Below are 15764 nucleotides of genomic sequence, written 5' to 3'. Positions count from 1 at the left end.
CGTTATTTTAGATAATAATTCATGCCAAATTTTGTGAAGATATCTGGTCAAATAATAAGGTCGATCAGTTTGTATAGCGTCAGCGTTGATTCCTTCCCAACATTGTGGCTAACTTAACATATCCTGTTTAAGGTATAAAGCTAAGCCAGGATAAGCACACAAAATACACCATTAAACTGATTTGACTTTTGAGGACTATGGTATCAATACACTGAACTGTCAATTCTAGAATATCAAATGAAATTCCTAGAAAACTTAGTAAGAAATTTAGAAAAGAAATGGCAAGCCAATCTATAATATCTCCAGCAAGGATTATTTATGCAAAATCAACCAAATAATGTACAAAATATGCAAAAATCTCTTTGTAAATACCTTTATCACATACGTGTGAAGAGTGTGCCCATTTTTTGAGCAGTTTGATTTAAATTATTTGATGCTTATTGGTATCACATTATGTAAAGTAATATAACAAAAAATTTATTTGTTTGTATTTTTAAGTATTAGATATTTTTTTGTACAGTAAACACACAAGCAGGACACATAAATAGTCAATAAATATACGAAAAATAGAAAAGAATACTAAACAATTCTTATTTATATTCGTTCGTATTAATTCAAGAATATTAGCAATCCCCAGCAGCTGATAGATGTGCAAGTAAACAATCAACCACTCTATTGAGAGCAGCGGCTGACAGTTTATGATGGTAATGCAGTGCATGTTATGTATCAGTATCATTACAAATAAAGCTGCGGCAAGAGTTTGAAGAATACGTTAAATATTTTCTTTTAATGAATTATAATACATTATAAATTAGAAAATAATTAACGGAGATTATTCCTCGTGACATGGAATGCAATTAGTTGGCAGCTATTTTTCCCTATTTTTGAAATTATCTCTTATTACTACCCCTTTGTAGCCTTTCCAATTCATTTTTGTTATTTCCGCTTTACGCTGCTTTGTCAACGGAACATACAAAATCGCCCCACGGGCTGAGTCCCATACCGTGACAGCGGGTTAATTTATGTGCGTTGGCAACACTAACGCACGTCGCTCGCTCGTTCGCCACTTCACTGTGTACATATTCAAAAAGTTTACCTTCATTCGAAGAGAAAATTCATAATCGACAGGATATCGCTCGAGTAAAGAGTGACAGGAAAATCTAATTGGAAAAATTATATTGGAATTGATTATTAATAAATTGAAAATGCGATAGTGTGACGATAAGGTAATGAAAACTAATATAAGACGGTGAATTTGTTTAGTGTGATTAATAGTTTTGCCAAAAGAGGCAACCAATGCCAGAAATCGAGTAAAATCGTGTGCGGAAAAATGCTAAAAAAAAGTGCGTGAATAACGTGAAAATGCAAAGTTTAGAAGAAAAGAATATATGATTTCGAAGCGCTGCAAGTGTTTGTGTGTATGTATGTAAATATAGCGTTCACCTTGACGTAGGAAGAACCCAAAGGGCAGCGGACAAAGCGTGAAATGTTCTTATGTCCATACATAGTAAATATACATATATGTATATGTAGGTATATAAAAATATGTGTGCTAAAAATTATATGTACACACATAGATACGTTACACATTTTACCCTTACGCGCATTGCCAGCGAGGTTGCTTCGACTGTTGAGTGGGTTCTCGATTAGACGGGCCGACGGGTGGGTTGCGAGCAGCGGCAGCAAAGCATGAAAAAGTGTTTATAAAATATTTTTGCGGGGGTTGCGCGGTATCTACTGGATACTGGATGGATATGCATGTGCAGGCGCGTGCTGGTGCCTGAGAGAATGTGATACGCGCTAAAAGGATGCACAATCGTTGATTATAAGACAGTGTGGCGGCGTAAGGTTTACACAAACAACAACAGCAACAGCGGCGGCGATGCCGACGCGGATGTGTGCGTTGACGTAGTACGTTTTTAGAGGTACAATGACAACGTCGACAATGCCAACGACGTTGTCTGTGACTCTGACAGTGACGGCACTCGTTGAAACAGTGACGAGAGATAACCGACTAAAGTTGCGATATGCAAAAAGAAAAAAATAGAAATAATAGTGTAAATAAGAAAAAAATCAGGCAAGTGACAGTATTAACAAAAACAAGGGAAATGGAAAATTGTTAAGTGTAGCAGAAAGCGTAAAAAGCAAATCGATTGCGCAAAAGTGCTGACAACATGAAAAAGTTACTTTCAGCTGAGTGACAGTTCGTTTAAGTGATAGTGAAAATGCAGGGAAAATTAAAATAAATGAAATAAATGATAAATACACATGTATGTACGTGCAGACGATTTTGCGAAAATATGGGGCAATTGTTGCGAATAATATCTATACATTCATACGTTTTTATATAAATATGTAGATAAAAGAGGATTATTTCTTTGGGAAAAGTCTTCTGCAGGTTGTATTTTCCCCAAACGCTTATCAAACAAAGTTGTTTAAGTAGATGCGGGCAATTGCTGCAGTAAACTTTTGTGGGCAAATTTTATTAAAGCTTTCTAGTTATTTATTCAAAAGATTAAAAATTGCTAAATTAAACATAAATACATATTTAAACATTTTGTTCAACGTAATTCTCCCATGCTAAGCGTCAAAGAAATTAAAAATTCTTAATTATAATTAATGTACAATATTTATGAGCAAAAACATATATGCACATATAACCAATTAAAAGTTTTTACATGAAAACCCCCTGAATGGTATTAAAATTGCATCTAAACCGCAAAAAGTGCCTACAATGCTTTTGCAAGAAATGCCTATGCGCACACTATAACAACAACAACACGCGCAAAATATTTAGGCTCAAATAAAAATAAATACTTTTATTTTAAGTGAAAATACAAGTGTATAGAAATCTACATATATATATATTCACATATATGTGAGGACTCTGTTCCATCTATACAACACGTTTCTATTTATAAGAGTAAAAGCCACAGAAATCTCTTGGATACACACAGACCCACCTGCCAACATTCGAACACATTTGCAACCATATGTATGTTTGTTAGTATTTATTTATGTACATATGTATGTATACTCGTATACTGTGTATAAAAGGACCGACTGACTCTTCAACTGCGTCCTCGCCACTGCACTTTGGCTGCGGCACTGGCAGTGGCACTGGGTACCCACTTAAATGTGTGTACAAACCCTGTAGGAAATATACTGCTTCTCACCGGTTTCTAATGCAATAGCAACAAAAAACGTTTTTATTCCTTGAAAAGTGGATGATCAGCGTGAATAGCTGAGTTGACTTAGCCATGCCCGTTTGTCCGTTCATCTGTCAGTCTGTATATATGTACTCGCATATGTAATTTAAAGATCTTTTTATAAACTTTTATACTATAAGAAATGCAACAGTGAGGGATATAGCTTCGGTGGAGCCGAAGTTAACGTTTTTTCTTGTTCTATGTGGTTTCGGATAAGGATGAATTTTCTCTATTTCTACCCCAAGCTTCGTGACGAATTTTTTCCTTTATCAGATTGTACATGCTCACGCGGAGATCCATTATAATACGTATAATACTACTCTGACAAAGTGGTTATGTTTGTAGGGCATGTGACTAGTTAAGCCTATAATATGAACTCATGTGCCCACTTAGTCAATATTTTTCCTGCAGGGTAATATCAAGTACACTCAAATTCATGCATATATGCATCGCTTGGATACTCATGCTTGCTGTACTCAAACTCATACCTCTTACACTGACGCTGACACTGATGCTGATGTGTATATATGTACACCACTGAATACCCAAAGAGGCGAATAGCTGCTAGGCGGGTGTAGGGGGGTATGAATTTTCATTAATTTTCCTTCTTTTTCAAAGCCGAATCGTATTTGCCACTTTCCTCTCTACATTATTTGCATAGTTATTGGTGTTTTACTAATGTATTTGCTTGCCTGTTACTGTCACGGTTAAGAGTTACAATCACACACTGCAAACAGACGACATAAAGATATCAAAAACATAAACTGTATTCGCATATTACAAAAGCAGACGGCAGCGTATTGAAATAGTTGATGGTCCTCGTCGAGGGATTCCATAAAGAACTTACAACAAAACGTGAAAACAAGTAATTTTTGTAACCAACCCATATCCTATCTCCTTCGGCTTGAGCATCTTGGCTACGTATACAAACCCTCTTACCAATATGTGTATATGTAGGTGTTTCGCCTAAGTGTGTGTGCTTTTACTTGCGACTTGTTGGCCACATTTTAGTGTCTTCAATTATTTGTGTTTGAATTTTTCGGTGCAGCCCAAACTAAATAGATTTCTAGACCGCCCATTTGTGTTGGCTTTTCAAATTGTGGCCGCCTTGTCTTGTTTATTACCGTTTTAATGAGTTTGTGTCGCATTTGAATGCCAAGTGCTTCGCACAGGTGAGGGAAGAGATGGGGCCTGCAAAGGGCTGCAATGCTCTGTGTGTGTGTGTGTATTCGAGTTTGTGGCTGTTGTCAAGGCCAGCAGAGCATTTTGATGGCAAATTTATGTAAATTTAAAAGTCACGCTGTAAAGGCATTTAAGTGAGGTTATGGATATACTAATGCCAGTGTAGTCTATTTACTAGCTATGCTCGCGTGGTTTGGCATTTTTTAAAACTTTTTACGTCCAATACCTCAAAAGTTTCTTTTACTACCCACTCCTAGTATCCTTAGATTGTTAGATTTGGACAGTTTAAAATAATAATTTGTTTCTTTTGAGAATTATAGAAGCCTTAACTAATAATATCGGTGGACAGATTCGGCACACCTTCCTCAGTTTGTTGTATTTTGAAGTACCAATATTTTAACGAAATAGTGTAAACATTTTTTGTCGAAGTGGTCGAATGTAAGTTAGTTAATTACTGCCAACATCACTGTAAAGATTTGTTTTATATATGATCATTAAGTTCAATCGTTGTATATCACAAGTGCAGACAGGTCGCTTGCACTTGGTCTTTGCTTTGGATGCGCGGGTTCCTTGCATCCGTTGTCCACTCATGGGTGTCAAGTCGAAGAACATATATCCATCTCACCGTACAGCTCATATTCATTCCATTTTCTTCGATATTCATCGCTCACGCTGATGGCTCCAAAGGAAGTTCTCTCGAATGCTTTCTCATCTCGGTTCGTCATTGTCCATGTTTCTGCGCCGCATAATAGGACGGGAATAATGAGAGACTTATAGATCGTAATTTTTGTTGTTCGTCGAGAGAGGGATCTGCTTCTTAATTGCTTACCGATCCCAAAGTAGCACCTGTTGGCAAGAGTTGGCGCTTGATCTCCAGGCTTCGATTATTGGTGGAATTTATGTTGGTTCCGAGATGTACAAAGTTCTTAACCTTTTCAAATGTATAGCTTCCAACAGTGTCGTAGTTCCCAAGATGCGAGGAATATTTGTGTGTGACCTCCAGCAACTTTGTCTTACCTTCGTTCACCATAAGACCAACCTCATTTGCTTCTTTTCCTGAACTAAAAAGGCTGCACTTAGGGTTCTGTCGTTAAGGCCTACGATGTCAATATCATCTGCGTACCCCAGTAGCATTGTCCTTTTAGAGTAGACAGTGCCACTGAGGTTCAGATTTGCGGCTTGTATTTTTTTTCCACCATTATATTGAAAAAGACGTACGAGAGGAAATCACTCTATCTAAAACCTCTTCTGGTATCTAACGGCTCGGAGAGGTCCTTAACGAGTTTGACGGAAGTCATGTTTTATTATTACTTCATTAATTATTCATATGCTAGTATACAAAACTTCCCTTCGACCGAAAAATGTAGTTACTCAAGATCTCCCCAGTTTCAAAGATCTTTCCAAAGTTTGACAATGCGATTATTTTGTAAGTTGTTTCGAAAGATTCCTATTTATAGTTAGAGTAATCGAAATATAAAAGAACTAACATCCATATGTATGTAGATTTGACAATAATAATCATGGAAATAATCAATTAAGCATTGACAATCAAATGGAGCGAACGGGTGCCTGAGCTCTTTTGTAATGTACTAGGGTATATAACGCTTGATTTCTTTAAAATATCATGCTAGTATTCTAAGTCCCCTTGCTTCGATATAATTTGGATCACATCTCTCCCATTTTTGTGTACACTTCGTGTAATTTAGAACGGATTATCTTGACTTTAGTGCACTCAACTAGTTAAAGCCTCCAAATAAGTGTGTGCCAGAACTACAAATCTTCAAGAAAATATAAATGTATCTAAATAGTTGTGATTAAAGAGTTTATATACCCTAGCATTGGCGCGTTTTCAGGAAGTCATAGTATTTTGAATTTTGGTTGTGGTTCGGAAAAGACTAAAGTTTGAGGTTCTTGATATTAAAAAATATGTTTAATGGTTTCAACGCACCAATTCGGGTCTCGTGTATGGCATGGCACTGTAAAGCAAGTTTTTCCTTGATGTTGCTCAAGGCTTTTTATATAAAATTAAGACATTATTCCTTTTCGGATTGTATTTAAAAAATATGAGATTTAGTGGAGAGTGGATAATTTTGTATAAGATGAACGACTGATAAGAGCTGGTGTACCTCAAGGGAGTGTGCCAGGCCACACACTATATATCTTATATACAGAAGACATTCCTACTAGTAATAATGAATTGACAACGACTTTTACGGATGACACAGTCCTAGTATGCCGTAATAAATGTCCCACCAGTCCGTCAAGGGTACTAGAGGAGCACTTAACTTTGGTTGAAAAAGCCAACTGTCGAATAAATGTAAATGAAGAAAACTGTAAGCATGTTACATTTTCACTAAGATAAAAAAGATGTCAGCCGATTAAAATGAATAAAATCTTAGTACTGCAAGCAAATGATGTAACTTATCTTGACATTAACATTACATTAACTAAAAATGCTAAACTTAACCTTGAAAACAAAGTTTTGTTATACAACGCGATAATAAAGCCGATTTGGATGTATGGTAATCAACATCTACATTCACAAAGATCTTGGTATTCCGATGGTAAAGAAATAAGTAGAGGAAAGCAGAAAAAACTATGAGCTTAAACTCCGTAATCATCCTAATCCATTAGTTAATGCCTTGTTTGAAAGATCTACCAGCCTTCTAAAGAGCAACGTAACATATCACCAAACAGGCTTAACTAGAACCTTGAGCTTGTCTAGTTTTAATTAGATTTAATATTTTATTATTTATTGCTAGGCGGTGTAAAAGCGAATTCAATAAATAAAAATATATTAACAAAAAGCAACAAAAAAAAATTCTTAAGTACTGAAAATACTCGCAGACTATGAGTTAAGAGCCATCGTTTTTGAATGGAAAATTTTCTTAAGTACTAGAATTCTTCAAAATTATTTCGCTTCGTTTTTCAATTTGGCCGAGAAGATGTAATTCTACTTTAATCATATTTTTCTTTTTTTTCATTAGACAGTTTCAGAATGGGTTTGTTTGCTTTCTAGAACTTATTCAAGAAAAGTATCTTACAGTTTGAGGTTTGGAAATCAGCAGTCCTTGTCCTGTGTTTATGTTAATATTTGTGGCACGAAAATACTGTTATTTTTTTATAACTCATAGCGCACACATATCTGAAATTTGTATGTTTTAAACAATTGAGATAGGCGGCAGCTTTCAGGACGACGTTGTCCTTTATTGTCGCACAGAAAACAAATATTTAGTAACCCCGTTGTGAGGATGAAGACACAAAAAGCGACCAGAAACCCACACACCGAGTGCATATATAATATTTAAAGAAAGCACAGAAAACGGCATAAAGGAAACAAAAACAAAAAAACAATGCGTTTAATAATTCAAATAATGAGTGGCAAGTTTGCACAAACGGCATAAGCCGGCTAGCAGTATTTTTTCGAACCATCACCCTTTCCGCTCCAAAAATGGCTTGACAATGCAAAATGGGAAATCAGCATGGAGCGCTGAGGCGAAAAAGAAAAATATTATGTGAGCCTCGTGTTGCCGCCTGCCACCATCAGCACGTTGGCCACACGCCCCACCACGCGCTCCCTCGCCACATTGGCCACGCTCAGCCATATTGCCGCCACTTGCCGAGCGATTTTATTACCACACTGGCGGCAGTTCGTTAATAAGAAGCAAATTTGTTGGACTGCCGTTAAGGGAGGAGAAAGGAAGTGACAAGTGGAAATGGCTGGGTTTCGGTGTGGTCGGGTAGCTTTGTCCGAACGCCGTCGGTAGTGTTAGAATAATGAAATGCCAACAGCGACAAGGCAATGAACCCCATCACGGAGAGTGTGTGTTTGCTTTGGCGCATAAAAAGTAATCAACAAATACAACGCTGTTTGCTACATGCCTATACACATACGCATGCCAGCTCATACACACACACAATACATTGACATATATCCTGTTCCATTTTATAATATTAAATGCACGATTGTGACCAGAAGTAAGACGGATTGAGTGGGATTGATGGCAGAAGAATTCGGTTAATATATTAATAATAGCATTTGGCCAAGGTTTGTTACGGCAATTTGTTGTTAGATGCCTTATATGCAAAATAAGAAAACACTTTCATTTATATAAATATTTTTGGGCCTCCGACATTTCCTTCTGTTTTCCTAAGTCTTCTGCATTGGTTTCTAAACTCTTCTGAGCAGTTTTCTTATGATAAAGTTATACTCATTACTAAAATTCCAATGCCAAGCTCCAAGATGCACCGCTTTCGAACGCATAGTTCACCACATACGAGTTACGCACTTGACTCGCACAGCCACTGTGACCGCTTTGTGGCAGCTCAATGATTTAGCGTAGCTCAGCCAAAGCTTTATTGTGCTATTGTTTTAGCTATATTTGCTTTCGTTTGTAATTTGTCTGCGTATTGGCGTTGGGGCTATTACTTCCATCCACTTTACTAACACCGCTGTAGACACGCCGTGCTTCTATTGTCACCTTTGTCCACACTCCGCTGTCACCTTTCCGACGGCGTTTGCTAATAGTTAGTCATTATCATTATTTCTATTGGCTTTTTATTTGACATTTTTGTTCTTAGTATCCTCGTGCGGCTGTTGTTGTAGTTAAATTACGAAGACAAATGGAATGTTGTTGTAAAAGGCTCGTCGGCAGGGTTAACGACCGTCTCGGTTCGATCGACCGTGCGGCGTCTGGTGGTGTCAATTATTATAACAGTATTTATAAACTAAAATGGCATTCTATCGAAAATGTTACTAACTTTTTGAGTTTATATTTGGATTTTCTTGCGTAAATGTGTAGTAAATAAACCTCACTGCCGTTTAACTGTATATTGTTTATAGCAAAGGTTCGCACTGGTATTTTTAATTTATGGCAATACTTTGAATTAGTTTTGAAACTTTTAATAACGCGAAGTAACAAAGTTTATTCTGTTCACGAGTAATTTACAGTTGAACCAAAAGCAAGTTTTACTAATGGTTGGTAATAAAAGGCGAACGAGTTGACCAGCACTGCTTACATTATTCATATTTTCTATCAAATCCTTCAACTTCTCCAAATCATTTCGAAAACTATGGACCGTAAAAAAGCTTTATAAAGTTCTATAACGACACTACTAAAGAAAAGGACACAAAAATAGTATGAACGATTATTTATGATTGACCTATTGGGATACAGGTCGTTTATAGCTAAGATAGTAGACCTATGGTGCTGTGTATATGCAAAGAAAGATGACATCATAAAGTGTTACTTCTGCGCATTATCTACCAAAATTCCATGTTCGATCTAACGCCAACTTATGCCACCCTATTTAGACACTTTTGTTCAAATGTGATTTTGATCTCTTCTTTGTTGGCATCAAAAAAGTTTTTTTTCCGAGACCTTCTTAAAAATGCTCCTTCGTGTAATCATCTATGTATGACTAACATAGGTTGAGGCTTGAAAAATTGCAATTGGATCCATCACATATATTTTACTATGGATTGCCTAGTATTCCCGGGGACATCCACCAGTAAGATAGAACCATCTTTCTGTGGAATCTTTCTTTTATATATACTTTTATAGTGCTATATTTTGGCATGATCCGAAACTTGGTCTTGCATGTTATTCTGATTACAAACAAGGTTTTCTACCTAGTCTACTCGCATTCCATAAACTGGGCTTTGTAGACTATCTCCCCCAAAAATATTTGAATGCGGAACTTATGAAATATGGAGGATTTCATTTTAACATAACCTAACTTCCAACTAGAATAAGCTTCTATGTAATCAATAAATCTGGAAAACCAGAAGGCATGAATAAAACTTGTGAAAACAAAAAAAGCTTCTGTTACATCATTCAACAAATCAAACTTTTTACTATGCTCTTACTACTAACCTACCCAAACAGCTTCAAACTTTTGCAAATACCCGCTTTCCGCCATTCACATTTGCCCTTTGTCGGGCTTGCGGTCATGCGGGAAGTATACGCACGATCTCAAGCTCGCTACGCCACATGTATGTACGTGTACATACGCTGCCTGCCTAACTGGGTCTGACATATTTCGCTCGTTGCAGCATCCCTAAAGCTTCGTGGTTCGTTCGTTACGACCATTCGCGTGAATTTAATCGATATGGAAAGTTCTTTTTTCGTTTTTCTTTTGTGTTTGTGTGCGCTTGTGTGTGCATGGGCGCGTGTTAGGGAACTTTTATTAGCTTTGTGTGTCTCTAAAATTGCCGACAGTGCGGATACATATCATTTAATTGTGCATCGCGGCGATTTGTATCTTATCTTAACTGAGGATTAGTGTAGAGAGCTGTGCGAAAAAAAGGAAGGAAGGTAAATAAAAGACCAGAATTGTGTAATTTGAAGGAAAAATGCAAAAATAACTGTAGAACTTTTGAAAATATTACGAAAATTTCATAAGTCAGTGACTTTTCAATATTTTTTGTTCCACAATGAAATGAATGAATTATGCTATGTTGTTGAATATTTTTTTCCCTTTTCCAATATGTTTCCATACGGTTTCCAGACATGAAGCTCTCTTTTGGCACTCGTTGAGCAAATATCTTAACGCGATCTCTGGACGGAACATATAGTTTTAATAAATCCTTAATATTACAAATATTTAATAATATGAATGGAGTTCTAATATTGTGTACTATGTGTCACTTCCAAAAAAACCTATTTGTAGTTTTCGAGATTGGCTTGACCGAGTGACAGTAGGGCACTGAAAAATTCCATCAGCACATACATACATGTCACTTGTTCGACTTCTAAGTAATTCACAGGATAATTGTTTTTTCTTTTTTCTTTGAAAATCAAGCCCACACTAATTTGAGTCGAGAAACGGGCAGTAGTGGAAAATAGCTAAAATTAAGGAATATGCGGTGTGGTAGACCCGCTGTGAATTCGCCTGTTATTTATTCCTTATTCATGCTTAGCATGAAAAAATTTTAACTTCGGCTGCATTGAAGCTATAATACTCCCACAGGTGTATTTCTTATAGCATAAAGAGTATAAAAATATCTTTAACTTGATTTTGATAGATAAATTTGTATGGCAGCTATATGCTATAGTAGTCCGATCTAAAGTATATACTCGGAGATTACAGCGCTTTTTTGGACAGCAATATATGTTAAATTTCGTGAGAATATCTTGTCAAATAACAAAGTTTTCCATACATGAACTTAGTTTTGATCGGCTAGTTTATATAACAACTAAATGATATCGTGGTCCGATATTGGCGATGCCAACAGCTGAACAGCTTCTTGGGGAAAAAAAGGAAAATCGAGAACTCAAAAACTAAGGGACTAATTCGCGTATATATAGGCAGAGAGTTCATAAAGGGGCACACCTGGTGTGACAGCCTAAAAAAACATAAATTTTTGGGAATTAAAAAAAATATATACATATATTTACACATGTTTCGAAAATAAACAGTGAAATTTTTGAACAAAAAAAAAATTTTTTGGGTTATATGAAATCTCCGACAGCGCCTAAACAAAGGTCCTCTACTGCGGTTGTGATTCCGGACTTCTCCGTGGATGAAACCTAAAAATAAAAAACAAAAAAATGACAACACGGCGTTCAAAAAGTTGAATTTTATCCAATTTTCAATTTTTGATCAGTCCACGGTCATTGTATATAGAATTATATACGACAGAGGTAGAGAAAAATTTCATGATGATCGGATCATTTGCCTTCGAGTTATCACTTCACCAAATTCGAAAAATGCTGTTTCAAGAAAAAGGCTTTTAGAGATAAAGTCATGGAGCTGCTCAAACCTTTAAATGACTGCAACTCAAAACTGTTTGAGATATCGATTTGAAATTTACTATTTTAGTTTTAAAGGTCCTATCGATATACTATGAAAAAATCGTTTTTTTTTTAATTGAACAGTAGGTGCCCCTTATATAGAACTGTTTGTTTTTGTTTGATTTGCCAGTTTATTCGATTTAAGCCTTTCTTTGCACTACATATGCACATGTATGAAGGAATATAATCCGTGCGAGTCTTAGGGTCAATACAGACTTAGGATAATATTTACTGAGGATCGTTTTATCCTCTTTAAGGCAAATTATTACCGTTAGTGCTTCAAAAAGCTACCGAGTGGGGATATGTTGACAGGCAGACACACTCCTATATTTAACTGTAATTCAAAGAAGAAAACCCGTTGAGCTCTGCTTCACCGAAGCTATAATACCCTTAACAAGTGCATTTCTATGGCAATAAAGGGTATGAAAAGATTTGTATCTCAATTTTGATCGATCAGTTTGTATGGCAGCTATATGCTATAGTGGTCCGATATCGGCGATTCCGGGAAATAAGCAGATTCGTGAGGAGGAGGGGAGATGCGCAAAATTTTAGATCGATATATCAAAAACTGAGGGACTAACACGAGTATATACGGACAGGCAGATAGACGGGCATGGCCAAATCGAATCAGAGTCTTCGACGTTTTCTTCTGGGTATTACAAACTTCGTAGCAAACTTAATACTCGTATACCATGATTCGTTTACGATCACTAAATTATGGAAATCCAAGATCGGACTTTTAACGAACACTAATAATCGCTTGTATAACATTTTCATATACCTATGTATAAATCCTATACATTTAGAAAAATAAAGCGCTATTACGTTATGTACTCGCAGAACCACAGCACGGAAAGGCGTGAAAATTTGCACAGTTATTCGCTTATTCCTGCAGAAGGTGCTAAGGCTTTTTTTTGCAAAATCACCGTCGATTTTGCAATTACTTTCGATGAATGTTGAACAAAACATTACCATATGATTAGACATATGTAGGTCATGCGACGCGCCCGTTCTACTCTCTTCCTGCAATGTTATGCATTATAAGTTATAGGTATGGCAGGGTGCTGGTTTACATTACGCCTCACATGTCACAATACAATCGATTCTCAATCGTATTTTGATCGTAATCGTTGGAATTTGTGATTGTGTACTTGGAAGCGTGTATTTAATCGCCGTGATAAATAATAAAATATAATGAAATTTCATCTTAGCCACAGCAAGTTGTGGGTGGGACCTTCAAGTTTCTAATAAATATGCTTCAGCCACAGTTGTGATACTTTGTGTTTTCACTTGTTGATCGTTGGGGCTAATTTTTTTGTGATATCCTCCATAACTCAGGAGACCCAAACTAGTCACAGATTGCACTGAAACTACTGTGGGTATTTAAAATAAAATGTCCTCTTCAAAAATTTCCCTAAAAAGTAATATATAAATCAGCTTCAACTTGCAGTCGGGTAAACTATCTTTTACTGACCTGGAAAAAATCAACGTAGCAATCGGACCGAAACTACGTAAATCAGATTTAATCATTGTTGTTGTTGGGGCTGAGTATGAAAAAGTTTTTCTCGGATAACTTTTTTGGATTTTTACTCTAAAATCACCAAGACATTAAATCTTAGTCTTATTGGTTTCACAAAATTTTTAAGGTTATGTCTTTTACTGCTATGTAAATATACATATTTCCGTATAAACGAAATATATTTTTAAATGATCTAGACAGTTGGATAGACGATTACGACAGCCAATGGATGCTCTGACGTGCATAGACGCAAAATTATTTGCAATAATAAATATGGATATTGCTCTGCTGCTTGCCAAATTGAATTACACCAAAAACAATATGTTGAATGTCGTAGGCAAATTCGAAAAAAGGCAAATCAAACCAAAAAGTACAAAAAAAACTGAAATGTGCAAAATACAAAATAGCTGTGAAAATTTAACGAGACACAAAATATTAATTGGTAAAAACCATCAAAAAAATTGTACACTTCACCCCTCACCACCCTCGGTGACTTACTATGTTCAAGGTGTCTGCAACAAATTATGAATTGCTCTGTGAACACGGAGAACTAAATATATATACACACAAACACCAGAGCCAGACGACGAAAACAAACAAAAAAAAAATCGAAAACCAACAAAAACAAAAAACAATAATATACAAAAGTGATAATAAATCGGTGTCGGAATTTTTACGAAGGTGGATGCGCCGACCCACCTCGCCGAATCATGTGCCACTGGCAGCCCCAAGGAAGCGTCGCGTATTGAAATATTGAAAAATCTCCTACATACATACATTTATATGTGTTTATTATTTTTTCGTTCAACACGATTTTCGAAAAACACGATTTTTGCGGTATGTGCGAAATTCAAGGCGGTCCATCATTCGCTCGAATAACAACAGTGCGTTGTAAAATTAAACAAAAACAAATATTTCTAACCGTCACTTTGTTTATTTGTTCGTGGATGTGCTGCACAGCCGAGACGAGATTATGTCCCACCAACGTTGCCATTGACGCCGTCAACGTCTTCGCAAAAATCTTAAATCGCCAACGTCAACATCAACGTCATCATCGCCCCACAGCCAGCAAGTGCGGTTTCGCCTTTCGTGTGCCAACGTCCCTCCCAACTGTGCGCTCCTCGCTCGCACTTCCACTAATTCTACAGACACCAACACGCTACAGATCACTACACAAACGTTGTTATTGTTGCAGGCATAATTTTTTATACGCCCGACATTAATGGTCGTTTAGCGAGTCGCGACTGCTGTATTTCTTAGTATTTTTAGAAAAGACCTTATTTAAAAAAGAGACCAGCGAGCTTAAGAGAATAAAACAAACATTCAAAATTCTCATATGTCTCATAAATTGGAAACTTTGTCATTTAAACAACAACTAAACATATATTTTCTAATACTTATTTTCGCGTCCAAAAGCAGGAATTTCTTAGTATAATAAATGCAATTCAGTTCCGTTTCGGCGCATGGAAATTTTTGCTAAAATGCACATTTTTCGCGCATACAGAAAATATTTCACAACTCAAATAAATTCGTTTTTGTAAAATTTATTTATTTTTAACACCTTTTAATTTTTTTTTAAATACCTTTTATTTTATTTTTAAATACATTGTTACCATTTCTTTCATTCCCTTTTTTCTTTTCCACATAGCGCATATATTTTGTTGTTGTTGTTGTTGTCGTCGTATTGTGTTGAGCTGTAGGAGTGTGTTTCGTGGATCCAATCCAGCAAAGTCGAGACGTGAGACAACAGTTAAAAACCAAAAATTTATGCGAATATTAATTAATTAAAAGCAAAAAAACTGCCGCAACACACAAAATTCTCTTCGAACAAATCACCAGCAGTTCCAAAACAAAAGCAAAAAAATTATAAAATAAAATAAAAGTAAAGCAAATACCACAAATAAATAACCGTAAAACTATATATTGCGGCAGCCAAATTAAGTTGTAAAAATTTATCAAAATTAAGATCACACAAAAATGCCTGTAAAGAAACAAGGTAAGCACCAGTGATCATCAAGAAAAATTCAAAAACAATAACAATATAAACAAATAATTTTT

At 36.0% G+C, this 15764-nt stretch overlaps 1 protein-coding gene across 1 annotated transcript in view; it reads left to right on the top strand.

The window, feature by feature from the left end:
• Positions 1-1078: 1078 nt before the first annotated feature.
• Positions 1079-15764, top strand: part of dlg1 (discs large 1) — a 134075-nt gene continuing 119389 nt past the window's right edge. Inside the window, exons 1-2 of the mRNA XM_070110166.1 lie at positions 1079-1226; positions 15355-15702. Coding sequence (XP_069966267.1) covers positions 15684-15702 — 19 coding nt within the window. The 5' untranslated portion in view covers positions 1079-1226; positions 15355-15683. The remainder of the gene's footprint in view (positions 1227-15354; positions 15703-15764) is intronic.

This window comes from Bactrocera oleae, chromosome 5, assembly GCF_042242935.1.
Source record: "Bactrocera oleae isolate idBacOlea1 chromosome 5, idBacOlea1, whole genome shotgun sequence".
Lineage (NCBI taxonomy): Eukaryota > Metazoa > Arthropoda > Insecta > Diptera > Tephritidae > Bactrocera > Bactrocera oleae.
This window is presented reverse-complemented; position numbering and strand designations above follow the sequence as displayed.